The sequence below is a fragment of the Mauremys reevesii genome, linkage group 3 (assembly GCF_016161935.1).
Source record: "Mauremys reevesii isolate NIE-2019 linkage group 3, ASM1616193v1, whole genome shotgun sequence".
In the NCBI taxonomy this organism is placed as follows: Eukaryota; Metazoa; Chordata; order Testudines; family Geoemydidae; genus Mauremys; species Mauremys reevesii.
Genome location: NC_052625.1, coordinates 192,938,283 through 192,952,441, shown reverse-complemented (window position 1 = coordinate 192,952,441; position 14,159 = coordinate 192,938,283). Strand labels below are relative to the sequence as shown.

General features: G+C 42.0%; 1 protein-coding gene across 2 annotated transcripts in view; it reads left to right on the top strand.

Annotated features, from left to right (window-relative positions):
- Nucleotides 1-13,723, top strand: part of LOC120401824 (CD2 associated protein) — a 125,724-nt gene extending 112,001 nt beyond the window's left edge. The window contains exons 14-18 of one of the 2 annotated variants that reach the window (XM_039532063.1): nt 877-989; nt 3,072-3,161; nt 7,676-7,860; nt 10,263-10,326; nt 11,207-13,723. In XM_039532063.1, the coding sequence (XP_039387997.1) occupies nt 877-989; nt 3,072-3,161; nt 7,676-7,860; nt 10,263-10,326; nt 11,207-11,248 (494 nt within the window). In that variant the 3' untranslated portion in view covers nt 11,249-13,723. The remainder of the gene's footprint in view (nt 1-876; nt 990-3,071; nt 3,162-7,675; nt 7,861-10,262; nt 10,327-11,206) is intronic. The other variant, XM_039532064.1, reaches the window with a different exon arrangement.
- The last annotated feature ends 436 nt before the right edge of the window (nt 13,724-14,159 follow it).

Here is a 14,159-nt window from a genome sequence, read left to right as displayed (position 1 = left end):
GGAGGAGTCAAAGAATGCAGGGAAACAATACTTAAATTACCAGATTCTTTATGTAATGTCGCAAGCACAGGCAGATTCACACCTAACATGAAAAGAGGTCTAAACTAGCAGAAAGTGAAAATAAATGAAACATTTAGAATGTTTGACTACAAATCTCTCGGACGCTTGCAGCTTCTCTGTAGACAAGTTATTTATTGTACATTATAAAGCCTGCTGAAATTGAAGGTGAGAGCTAATAGGAGCCATTTTTACAACTCAATGTACACATTTAAGCAGGTTTAACATGAGTGAATGTATGCTACCTATTTTATCATTCCTCTTGAGACCCTTAGTAGTGACTTAAAACTTTGTACATTGGTTCTTCTGTTAGGGTTCCATTAAATTTTGATTCACATGTTTAATTTCAAGAGCATCAAGATAAGAAAATACACTATTCGTAAAACTCTTAAATGGATCTAAACTGACATGGCTTAAAATTATTACGCTATTCTGAATTTCCTTCAAAAATTTGTTTCAAGAAACAATTATGTATTTTCCTCAACACTTGAGTTTGAAATCTGCTTCATGCCACCTTCTCTCTTGAGCTTCTCTTGTTCTGGTGGGAATATGAATCTGAATTCCTTGGTTTTAAACTGTTTTATTAGCTAATAGATGCCAATTATCTCTAGTTTCTTTAATGAAAGTGTTGTTTTTCAGACTTACTAAAAGCATATGACAGTTATTTCTTGCATATCCTAAGAGCATAGTGTGCTGAAAGTCTTTTGAATGTACTGTTCTAATCAGTTCTCTTCTCTGTAATGATTTTTTTTTAAATTGTTTCTACTTCCTGAGGACCTTTTGAACTTAAAGGGGGTCTGTGTTCTCACCTTCTTTTAGATCTTTTAAGTTTTGATGTAATAGCTACCTCAGATAATCTGTCACACCCTACTGCAAACAGACCGAAGATGCCTGGCAGGAGGCTGCCTACTCGTTTCAACGGCAATCATTCTGTGAGTACATTGACTATATTATTCCAAAGATAAATTTAGGATATCTGCTTCCCACAAGAGAGATTTTATTGGACAACATCACTCTAGGGAAGTCATTTCATTAGCAAATGCCTGAGAGAGAGTTGATAGGAACATGTATCCACAAATGGAAAAGTAAAGATGAAAATGAGTATAACTGAATATAGCAGCATCACGACTGCAGTTAAAAAAAAAATTAGATTTTCCTATCTATTCCATTGGGTTTGACACTGTTTCCTATTTCCCTGACTACTCAAATAGTGCTCCAGTTGCATCAATAAAAGAAATTTCTCATTGTGGACTTTTGATATTTCAACTCCACCAGTGTCCTCTGTTTTACAAGAGTAAGAACCCATAGTCCCTGCCCAGGGAATTTACAGTTTAGCGTAGATTACTGTTCAGACATGCAAGATATCAAATGCCAGGATGAGTACATCTTGGAGATAAACAAATACATTAAATATTCTATCTTTATGCAGTTTTGTCAATTGAAGCTGTAATGGAGTCATGTGACATTGTGGGGTCCACACAGACCAGCAGTGGGTTCTGTTACCACCTCTCATGTAGCTTTGGGGTCCTTTGTGCTGTGCAGCTGTAGCCTGCCCACAAGCACAGGCTCTCTCTAGTTGCAGAGTAACATCAACAGCATTTCCAATCCCAGGTATCCCCGAGTTCTTAATTACCAGACACTCAGATTGTTCCCCTCTCACTTCTCATCCCCGAAGGTGTGAAAGCAGGCCCCCCCCCCCAAGTTATCAGTGCACTTTGGCACACACTCTCCATACAGTTTGCACACCAGAGCCCTTGTTTGGATAAAAATAAAAAGTTTGTTTAATAGAAAAAGCACAGACTCGAAGAAATAATAAGGGAAAGCACACAGAAAATAAACCTAAAGACGCAACTTTAGGCTTTACACTTTTGTATTAGATAAACATCTCTCTTCTAATAAGAGTTACCTCTTGCCTTAAAACAGCTTCTTACTATATCCCCTAGCTATAGGAGGGATCCAGTGTTCATGGACAGCCCCCACCTTGAGACTGTCCCCAAGTTCTGCAAGCTCTTCATTTTTCAAAGACTGCGGTTTTCTTTTAATTTAATAATTGGAGATATACCTATCTCCTAGAGCTGGAAGGGACCTTGAAAGGTCATCGAGTCCAGCCCCCTTCCCCCTTTTCAGTTTCAGGCTGTTCTCATTTTGCGTTGATGGTTCCTCATTGTTTTTTTCCTTGAAGGCAGTCTCACCTGGGTGGAGAGGTGGTCTCAGCCTGCCTGATTGCTTCACTGCCCTGTTGTGGCACCACAGTTACAATTAAAATTTTTATATATACAATCATACACTTTCAAAACTATAACCTGTATGCATATCTCATAATGATTAATAAGTTCATTGCATTACAGGCTTTCATAAAAGATCCTTACCCATTTTATTCTTATAGCAAAATATCACAGTACGCTATCAGTTGGTTTAACTGCTTATTTGGGTGGGGTCTTAACCTTTTTTTCCCTTGAGGTGTTTGATTGTCCACGTCCTCAGTCTGTTACAACTCTTTTTAATGTGATTGAATTGCAGTTGTGTCCAAAGACCCCAATCAACATCAGGGTCTCATTTTGCTAAGCATTGCGGAAACATACATAATTCCTGCTCCAAGGAGCTGACAGCTAATTTAATAAACATTCAGGGGCAAGGGGCGGGAAAGAGTGTGAAAGACAGAAGAGGTTAACAATATTTTAGAAATCAAGTTAAGATCATCAGTGGTATTTCTGACAATATGCTTCAGTTACTGTTCTTACTTTACTCCAGGGCTAGTCAATTATTTTTTTTTATCAAGGTAAAGTCAAGGTCCAGACTTCAGAGAAAACAATAATAAAAAATAACAATGGTAATAATAAGTAAATACAAAGATTTTTGGGTCCATTCAAAAGTGTCTGGGAGTCTGGATTTAGCCTGGGGTCCCCCTATTGACTGCCCTGTTTTACTCCATCCCACTTAGTAATTATATTGTAAGTTACTGTTTTATCTATTCTGCACACATTCTATTTAGTATGCATGTTTTTATTTACCAGCCAATTCAAAATGAGAGTACAGAAAAAATTGTGAAGGATCATAAAGAGGAGGAAGAAAGTGCCAAACCAAAGCCATCTGAAGTTAAAAAGGTACGAAGCTGAAATGATCAGATACACATATCAGACTAGTAGCAGTGTCATTCATTTTGATTGTATATGCACATGCTGATTAATGCCTCCATACAGATTGCATTGATAGAGGAATGACTAGTTTTATATTGGGTAGCACAGAACTACGCTTCCAGTTCCAGCAGTAAGTTGGATGTCTGCTCCGCCACCTATCTCCTGGACAAAGAAAAACAGGTTTGAGCAGAAGAGGCATGCAGAATGGCATAGCTTGACCTCAGTTACCACCCTGGAAACTTGCTTAATAACTGATTTTAGGGAGCCCCATTACATTACCGTTCTTGAAAGATAAGAGAGCTGGTGTCATCCTGGATTTTCTGGATAGTTGGTCAAAACTTCTGTGAATTTTACTTCCAAAGTAAATCTGATGGCAGGAGGCCAGGATTGCCAGCAAGCAGTTACAGAAAGGTTGGGGAGCGTGTTGAGAGTGGGAAACCCAATGTGAAGAGGGAGGCGAACACCTCCCCTCACTCCAGGGACAACTTGTATGATTCCTAGCAGAGTCCCACCTCTCTCCTGGGACAACATTACGAAAAGTGCTGTCCGCAAAGGACAACTCCTAATCTTAAGTGGGCTGCTCCTCTTGGGTAAAACTGCCTCAGTTACTAAGGTTCTGGTACATTGTTCTCCTACCGTGCCAATGGGTCTTCAGCACTGTGAAACAGGTTATACCCTCTAGTTCCTTTCTACCCCCCCTTCCCACTCACCTTCCCTGTCCCTCTTCAGGGACCCCTCTCACAAGAGTCTCCTCGCACAGGAGGTAAAGGGGTTACTACAGCTGGGTGCGGTGGAAGAAGTTCCTCTCGAGTACAGGAACAAGGGATTCTAGTCACAGTACTTCTTAATCCCAAAGTCCAAGGGTGGTCTATGGCCCATCCTGAACTTGCAAGACCTCAACAAGTACATAAAGAAGTTAAAGTTCCACATGGTTTCCCTGACTTCTATTATCCCCTCCCTGGATCTGGGAGACTGGTATGCTGGCCTCAACTTGAAGGATGCATACTTCCACATGGCGATCTTCAAGGGCACAGACGCTTCCTCCGGTTTGCGGTGGGGCCCCACCACTACCAGTTTGCGGTCCTCCCTTTCGGCCTGATGACAGCACCAAGAGTGTTTACCAAGTGCATGTCAATTGTAGCCGCTTACCTCAGGCACTAGGGTATTCAGATCTACCCATACTTCAACGGCTGGCTTATCAAGGGCAGTTCCCCCAGGTCTCAAGTCCAAAGGGATGTTGCAGTGCTTCAGACCACGTGCTGCTCTCTGAGCCTACTGGTAAATGACAAAAAGTCGACGTTAGTGCCAGTGCAGAGGATAGAGTTCATCGGAGTGGTCCTCGACTCGACCTGTGCCAGGGCGTTCCTGCCACTGGAAAGGTTCCACATGTTGATGAACCTCATCGTGGAAGTCTCCATGTTCCCTCTGACTACAGCCAGGGTCTGTCTGCGCCTCTTGGGTCGCATGGCAGCGTGCACTTACGTGGTCCGCTGTGCCGGGCTCTGAATGCGGCCCCTGCAACGACTGGGGATGGTCCAGTCCTAGTCCAGAAACTGCCGGAAAAGATCTTACCATTCCCCAGGTGATACTTACCTCGCTGTGATGGTGGACCGACCGCAGGACAGTCCTGGAGGAAGTTACATTTGACAACCCCCCCTCACGCCATTGAGTTGGTGTCAGATGCCTCGGCTGGGATGCACACTGTCTACATCAACAGGCAAGGGGGAGTGCGCTTGTCGGCGCTCTGTCAAGAGGCACTCCATCTGTGGGACTTCTGCATCAGCCACGAAATCCACCTGGAAGCTTGTCACCTTCCCGGTGTCAAGAATATGCTGGTGGACCAGCTCAGCAGGGACTTTTCTTCTCACCATGAGTGGTCGCTCCATCCAGAGGTAGCCTGCTTGATCTTCTAAAGGTGGGGAACCTGTTTGCTACCAGACAGAACAGGAAATGCCACCGGTTTTGCTCTCGGCAAGGTCTGAGCAAGGGCTCCCTCTCTGATGCCTTCCTCCTGTGTTGGCCAGGGAACCTGATGTACACATTTCCTCCAATTCCACTCATCGGCAGGGTCCTGGCAAAGATCAAGAGACAAAGCGCAGGTTGTTGTCATTCCTCCTGCGTGGCCTCACCAACATTGGTTAGGCATGCTCATGAGCTTGTCAGCAGCCTCTCCCTGCCCAACTGCCTGTACTTGCTGTCATAGGACCACGGTTGGCTCCTACACCCCAACCTAGAGTTCCTCCACCTCTTGGCATGGATGCTGTATGGCTGAACCTGGAGGAACAGACCTGTTTGGAAAGAATCCAACAGGTCCTCCTGAGGAGTAGGAAGCCCTCAACCAGACTGACTTACTGGGACAATTGGATGAGGTTTTCCCACTGAGCATCTGTGCACGGCATCTTTCCCTCGCGTTCTTCCATACAGGCTGTCCTGGCGTACCTGCTCCATTTGAGGAACCAGGGCCTGGCACACTCTTCCATTAGACTCCAAAGAGAAACTGCTGAACTTGAGTTCATTTGCAAATTTGACACCATCAGCTCAAGATTAAACAAAGACTGAATGGCTAGCCAACTACAAAAGCAGTTTTTCCTCCCTAGGTGTTCACACCTTAGCTGCTAGAAGAGGGCCTCATCCTCCCTGATTGAACTAACCTCATTATCTCTAGACTGATTCTTGCCTGCATATTTATACCTGCCTCTGGAAATTTCCACCACATGTGTCTGACAAAGTGGGTGAATACCCACGAAAGCTTATGCTCCAATACTTCTGTTAGTCTATAAAGTGCCACAGGACTCTGTCGCTTTTTACAGAGCCAGACTAACACGGCTACCCCTCTGATACTCTTCCATTAGAGTACATCTAGCCGCCATCTCCGCTTTTCATCCGCCGATCCAAGGACAAGGCGGTGTTTTCCCACAGGTACGGACTCCTGTCCCACAGTGGGATCTTAACTTGGTCCTTTCTAGTCTCACCAGCCCAGCCTTTGAGCTGCTGGGTTCTTGCTCCCTTTCACACCTGTCATGGAAGGTCACTTTCCTGGGGGCAGTGATGTCGGCAAGACAGGTCTCTGAAATTAAAGCCTTGACCTCAGAACCAATATGTGGCAAGCCATGGCCAAGTTCGAAGGGTCACTCCCCGAAGCTTCCAAGAAGGAGTTTCGAGCGATCCTTGATGAGGGCACAACCGCGGCCAGGGTGGACCTCCAGGCGGCGGTGGATGCTGCGGACACTGCTGCCCACACCATGGCTTTCACTATCTCCATGTGGCGAGCCTCTGGGCTGTTCCTCTCTGGGTTGTCCGCCAAGGGTCAGCAGTCAATGCAGCCACCTGCCCTTTGACGGCCAGGCTCTATTTGCAGAGCGGACAGACAGCAAATTGCATGGCCTCAATGACTCCCACACCACCCTAAAAATCCTGGGTCTCTATGTCCCAGCCCTGGCGCATTAGCAGTTCAAACTGCAGCAGCCGCAGGGCCAGGGGAGCCAGCCTTGGCAGGACCAGCCCCATAAATGAGCCAAGGGCTACAAGCACCACCTGCCTCCACCCTCTGCCCAGCCGGGCCTGACCCGTAATAAGCAGGGGGCCAAATTCAACGAGAGCACAGGCGTCTTTGGCGGCCTTCTTGGCACACATCCCTATCCAGGACATCTGTAGAGCTGCAACATGGTCCTCTGTTCACACATTTACCACTCATTATGCTATGGCTCAGCAGGCCAGAGACGACGCTGTGTTTGGCAGAGCTGTGTTGCGATCTACACGTCCGTGAGCTCCTACCCACTCCAAGGGTACTGTTTTGGAGTCACCCAATATGGAATGGACATGAGAAGCACTCGAAGAAAAGACAGTTACCTTTTCCATAACTGGTGTTCTTTGAGATGTGTTGCTCATGTCCATTTCATAGCCGCCCTCCTTCCCCACTGTTGGAGTTTCTGTCAAGAAGGAACTGAGGGTGGGGGGAGCCAGTGGCACCCCTTATACCATGCTATCCGGGCGCCACTCCAGAGGGCGCCAGAGCCAGTCCCCTATGGACACTGCTGAGGGGAAAACTTCCAGCACCGGTGCATGTGGCGAGCATGCTCAGCTGATATGGAATGGACATGAGCAACATATCTCAAACAACAGCAGTTACAGAAAAGGTAACAGTCTTTTCTCAAGGTAGTAGTTCCAGCTAATGGGAGACACGCCAGATAGGCTCTTTGGCCTTATACATCGATTACTGTCAGAACATTATCTGGCACAAGTATGTACTGCCTTGTAAAATGGAGTATGCTTCCTGCCACGATTGAAATGCCCGGAGTACATAAATGTGCTGTGTACACTACAAAAACCAGTGTAACAAGTTGGATAGTTCTGTGTACCATTTTTATAGTGTAACACATTGGGTTGAAATAATACTTGAAAGAAAAAACACACAATTTGTGTGGTGTATTCTCCCCAATTTATAGTGAATTCATTGTTACCTTTTTATTGATTTCTTTCAGTCACCTGTGTTCACTTCAACACCTCTATCTTCATCTCCAAGACCAAATTCTATTGTACTCAGTTCTGCTCCTGGAGAAACCACAGTTAAAGACCAAACAGATGTGGGGGAAAATTCTGTGGACGATCTCAGGATTCAGATTAATGAGTTGTTGAGTATTGTAGAAGCACTGAAAAAAGATCATAGGTAAATATTATTTAATTCCTCTTACCCCTCAATTGAATATATTTAACAAATTCCGTTCTAAATATTATGGTATACTGGAAAATTTCTTTTCAAAGGTAAGCTTTCCATATTGATCACTCTGCATTAGGCACCTTGCTTTAGAAGTTCACCCAACAAGTTTATATAATTAATATATATTAATTTTTGTTCAGAAATACAGTAACTCCTCACTTAAAGCTGTCCCAGTTAACATTGTTTTGTTGTTACATTGCTGATCAATTAGGGAACATGCTCATTTAAAGATGTGCAATGCTCCCTTCTAACATCGTTTAGCAGCCGCCTGCTTTGTCCACTGCTTGCAGGAAGAACAGCCCATTGCAGCTAACTGGTGAGGGCTTGTAACCAGGGTGGACCGGCAGCCCCCCTATCAGCTCCCCCTATCCGCTCCCCCCTCCCCGAAGTTCCCTCTGCTGCAGCCACCCAGCAGGCTAGCAATTGCAGCAGTCCCTCCCCCCACTGCCATGTGCTGCTCCTGCCCTCTGCCTTGGAACTGCTCCCAGAGACTCCTGCTTGCTGTGCAGGGGGGAAGGGGTGAGGCTAATGTCAGGGTGTTCCCCTCCCACCTGCTCCTGCACCCCGCTTACCCCTTCTCCATATAGAGCAGGGACAGGACAGGGAGGGACAAAGTGAGACCGAGAGAGCAGCTGCTGTCTCAACTTCCTGATCCACTTAAAAAGACAATGCACTTAAGAGTGGGTCAGCTTACTTAAAGGGGCAGTGTGCATCTCTCTCTCTCTCTCTCTCTCTCTCTCTCCCCCCCCCTCCCTCCCTCCCCCCAACACACAAGGTGTGTGTCTGTCTCTGCAGTGCTGTCTCCCCTCCCTCCTGTTCGTGCTGCCTTGATGAGAGGCTACATTAACAACAATGTGTTAACCCTTGAGGGCTCAGCCGAGTGCTAGTTTATCATTTAGCAGCAAGGCATTCTCTGGGAAATATCCCTCCCTTTTCTACCCTCTGACTTCACCACCTCAACCAAGCTTCACAATCATCATAGCTGTGAACAGTTTTAAATTGTTTGTTTAGAATGTATCTTGTGTGTATGTCTATATAAAATAGTTTTTTGTCTGGTGAAAAAAGTTTCCCTGGAACCCAACCCCCCCATTTACATTAATTGTTATGGGAAATTGGATTCGCTTAGCACTGCTGCAGACTAGGGACCGAATGGCTGGGCAGCAGTTCTGCAGAAAAGGACCTAGGGGTTACGGTGGACGAAAAGCTGAATATGAGTCAACAGTGTGCCCTTGTTGCCAAGAAGGCTAATGGCATTTTGGGTTGTATAAGTAGGGGCATTTCCAGCAGATCGAGGGATGTGATCATTCCCCTCTACTCAGCACTGGTGAGGCCTCATTTGGAGTACTGTGTCCAGTTTTGGGCCCCACACTACAAGAAGGATGTGGATAAATTGGAGAGAGTCCAGCGGAGGGCAACAAAAATGATTAGGGGGCTGGAGCACATGACTTATGAGGAGAGGCTGAGGGAACTGGGATTATTTAGTCTGCAAAAGAGAAGAATGAGGGGGGATTTGATAGCTGCTTTCAACTACCTGAAAGGGGGTTCCAAAGAGGATGGATCTAGACTGTTCTCAGTGGTAGAAGATGACAGAACAAGGAGTAATGTTCTCAAGTTGCAGAGGGGGAGGTTTAGGTTGGATATTAGGAAAAACTTTTTCACTAGTAGGGTGGTGAAGAACTGGAATGAGTTACCTAGGGAGGTGGTGGAATCTCCTTCCTTAGAGGTTTTTAAGGTCAGGCTTGACAAAGCCCTGGCTGGGATGATTTAGTTGGGTTTGGTCCTGCTTTGAGCAGGGGGTTGGACTAGATGACCTCCTGAGGTCCCTTCCAATCCTGAGATTCTATGATTCTATGAACATAGTTTCGCTTAAAGTTGCATTTTTCAGGACCATAACTACACCGTTAAGCGAGGAATTACTGTATTGCTGAGGTTGCATTCTCCCTCCTTTTGTGTTTTTCTACTTTTTTTTATCACTGTTACCAATGTTCCGTAAGTGGCTACTCTTCAAGCAAAAATAAAAATTCTTGTAACAAAGAGGTAGTGATCAGCAATACTCTTTCAAAATTCATCTCAAGATGTTTGTAAATAAGACCAATCCTCTAAAGGGTCTGTCCTGTCCCAATGTTTTACGTAAATTGTTTTATAAGAGTAATATTGCATGGAAAATATTCCTAAGAAATACTTAAATATGTGTAGCATATATGTGATACAGTGTTACCAAGAACCTGTTATGTGAATTAATTTCCCTATCAGTGGCAATTTCAGTTCTCAACACCATAAGATAGAAGACCATGTTTTGTTTTGTTTTTTTTCAGTTGCAATAATATTTTAATTTTGTTTATAATTTATAGCAACGAACTGGAAAAACTAAAAAAAGATTTGGAGGAAGAGAAGATGATGCGAGGTCTTCTAGAGGTAATTTTAGCGATGAGGACAGTGTATAGACTTGTATACAGTACTCTGACACCAGAGGGCTAATGAAAACCTTTAACAGTCTTGTTTGATCTCTGTATCATTAGTATGAATCTGAATGATTGCCTAGGTACATGTAGGTACATATACTGTACAGTAAGCTTTGCAGACTTGTTTTTTCTCTCTTCAAGCTGTGTGGAAAAACAGTCTGTTTTACAGGGAATAATTCTGAGTACATATCACTTATGAATACTGCATGTATGGAATAGTCGATATGGGTTCATCCTAGGTGAACATTTATACACAATCTTATTTTTAGACAGATACAAAAGGGACCCTATTTGAAAGTATCCTTCAACTCAGCAAAAGGTGCAATTTCACACATTTGAAAAGACCATGGACCATATTCTGTCCTAACAGATTTTTACTAGTGTACCTCCATAGTAATCAGTGGAGTTCTTTCAGATTTGCAGTGGTGTAACTAAGACAAATATATTTCACATTATCATGTAGTATGGTAGGCTTGGTGTGAAATTTTGTACATGAGCCATTTTAGGAAGAAAGTCTGAGATGATGCCCCGACCTATACAATCATAATGCAGGAGAAGTCATTAAACAATTGAATTCAGAGAACAAACTTGTTCAGTGGTACATTTCAATCAGAACCAACTAATTCAATAAAATTTACCATACAAATAGACAATATGTATTTTAAAATGAATCTCATAAGCCATGGCTACTTAGTTATATGTTACTGTTAAGTTGCTTAGCATGAATTGCAAAGAGAAATTGATGGAAAGATTAAGATTTTGGTAAAAATCATGTAAATTAAAGATACTGATATTGGGTAGTTCATTATTCTCATGATGTCTTTCTTTTCCAGGCTGAAATAGAAAAGCTGAAGAAAGCAGTCATGTCTACATGAGTCAGCCACAGACTCAGTGTCCTTAACTTGCCAGGAATTCAGACACATAATACAAATAGAACTGACTTTTTTTTTTTTTAGTTCAGTAAATGAAAGCTGGTGTTCCATGGGCTTAGAGGGGGGGAAAAAAGAGTAAAGAGGAATATAGTCTTGTATTCAGAGAGATAAGATTAAAAAAAAAATTGATGTAATTTTTTTGCCAATATAAAAGAGGCCTTATTTCTTACTGTGCTGGAATTGCAGACCTTTATTTTCTGGTTTGCTTGAAAATACTACTGAATCTGTATAAAAAGAAGAGGGAGTTCTTACTAGATTTTTATTGAATACTTGTAGTGTAATTTTTAAAGAGATCTATACTATAAATAGGGTGATATATCTTTACAAGTAATCTGTAAAATAGTCAATTGGGAAGGACAGAGTAACCTAATAGTAATTGTAGTTTACTTTTCCCAGACACACAAAAGGGAATATGATATTTGTATATTATTTTTTAATTTTAGCATTCTTTCCCGGGATTACACTGTTGTGCCTGTCTGCAGTGAGAGTATTCCTAATAAGCTGTTTTATAATTTGGGTGATGAGACAAGAATTTGGTGGTCCTATGTGGCAGATTAATCACCTATGCATAGTAGTAATTAGTGATCTAATCAAAATAGTTTCTTAAACAGCAAACATTTTGTCACTTGCACTATAGGATTCATAAAAGGGATTTATGATTGAACCATAAAACTATAGTAGGACAAAGTTAATTCTTAAAACCACAAAAAAAGGAAAAAAGAAATCCAGAGCTAATGCTAAATCCTGTTGTGCCTAGGTATCATAGCACATACGACATGCAAAATCAGCCTTAATTCTGGATTTTTTTTGCTTTTCTGAATTTAAATCTAGCTCATCAGTCTTCAGCAGTAATAGTAGTAGTAAAAAAGAACAATTTAAAAGCATCCCTCATATGAATTGCAATTTTCAGAGTCTTCAGTCAGCCATGTGCATATACTCATACAGTCTTTAAAATTGGGTAGTATTACCCAACGGACACGGATGGTTCCAAACAAATCACTTTGGGCTCTTATGTAAATATTGAGACTTTTTAAAAAGCGTATCAGTATGTTATGTAAATCCAAATGTAATCACATTTTAAAGAAATGTATATTTTCACACGATAGATTGGAACAGCTTGTGATGAATCATTGTGCTGATCTGACACAATGTCTTTCATGTATTCCCCATGGAAAAAGTTGAAAACTTGCAGGTCACATTGTACCTAACCCCCCCAGGAGCAATGCAAATATCCAAGTAATAAATACTGAAAAACTATTCCCTGCTCTCTTCCTCCCCCTTAATTCATATTTTATTAATGCTCTCCACAGCTGATACAAATCTACAATATTTCCAGCTTTTTAAACAGAAACCCTAATTAAAATGCATTGCTTCAATTAAGCAACAACCTCCTCATCTCTGATTGACCTAGCGGAATATAGCATGCCCCCTAGTTTGACACGCTCACCAATAAATAGTCTTGGCTTGTAAAACACCATTTAGATTTCTATTCATGTGAGTACAGTAGGGGTAATAATGTAGATTCATGAAGTAAAGTGAAAGTTTTTAATAAATCATGAGAACACTTTTCCATACGTGGTGCACAAGGAGTGGCAAACATCTAAAGAGTGAATTGCATGATGTTGGTCTGCAGTTGCTGATAGCATTTTTCATGAAATCTGAATAGTAAATATATTCTACAAGTTTTAGGTTATATTTCTGAGAAACATTGCTAACCAGCTGGTTCAGTATCAACTCTTAATTGCCTTGACGCATCACAAATGAAGACTTAAGCCACAACTTTATATCCAGGAATAATGGGTAGCATTAGTGCTTCTCAGACACTAAACCTTGCATTTAGAACTTTTACCTCTTTACTTACTAAGTTTGATAATGTAAAGCAAGAAATGAGCCTAATGAAATAGAAGATTCTCTATTTTATAAGCTCTTCACTGTGACCAGAGCATAAAACAAGTCTTATGATAGGTTGCTCTCATGATTATCACGTCTGCACTTAAGCTTGTAGCAGACGAACGGAACAAGACAATCAGTTAAATCAAAAATTGAAAGGTGTTATAAGAAGTTAATGGCCTTTTTCGCTGTAGCAATAAATGAACAAGTGCAATGACTTGATTTAATAAAAATCATCTTTTAAAAGTCGCTGCTATGAGTATTTTTAGCCATAAAGAAGTCGGCCTAATACATGTCTGTCTTATCTATGATTAGTGTTGTGTAATACAATGGAGGTGGGAAGGGTAATGTTTATACAGACGTTCCACAAAATACAAGTTCTTTAAAGCATAATGCTTCACTGACTTGTTTACAGGTGCTGTAAAAATCATGCATGCTATCAAAACTCCAGCAAATAAAAAAAACCAAAGTACGGTTGGTATGTTTGCTTTTTTGTTCAGGGAAGTTTTGAATTGTGTCTTAAATGTATTACAACACAAGTTTGGAAAAGAGACATCAAATAAGGAAATTACCTTCTGAATCCTTCTCTTTGCTTTTTTTTGCAACAGTTACACTGTTAACTCTTATTTAGCTTGTGATCCACTATGATCTCAGATCCCTTTCTGCAGTACTCATTTCTAGACTGTCATTTCCAATTTTATATGCGTGCAACAGAATGTTCCTTCCTAAGTGGAGTACTTTGCTTTTATCCTTAGTGAATTTCATCCTATTTGCTTCAGACCATTTCTCCAGTTTGTCCAGATCATTTTGAATTTTAATCTTCTTTTCCAAAGGACTTGCAACCCCTTCCAGCTTGGTATTGTTCACAAACTAGAAGTGCACTCTCTATGCCATTATCTAAATCATTGATGAAGATATTGAACAGAACCAGACCAAGAATGTATCCATGCGGGACGCCCCTCAA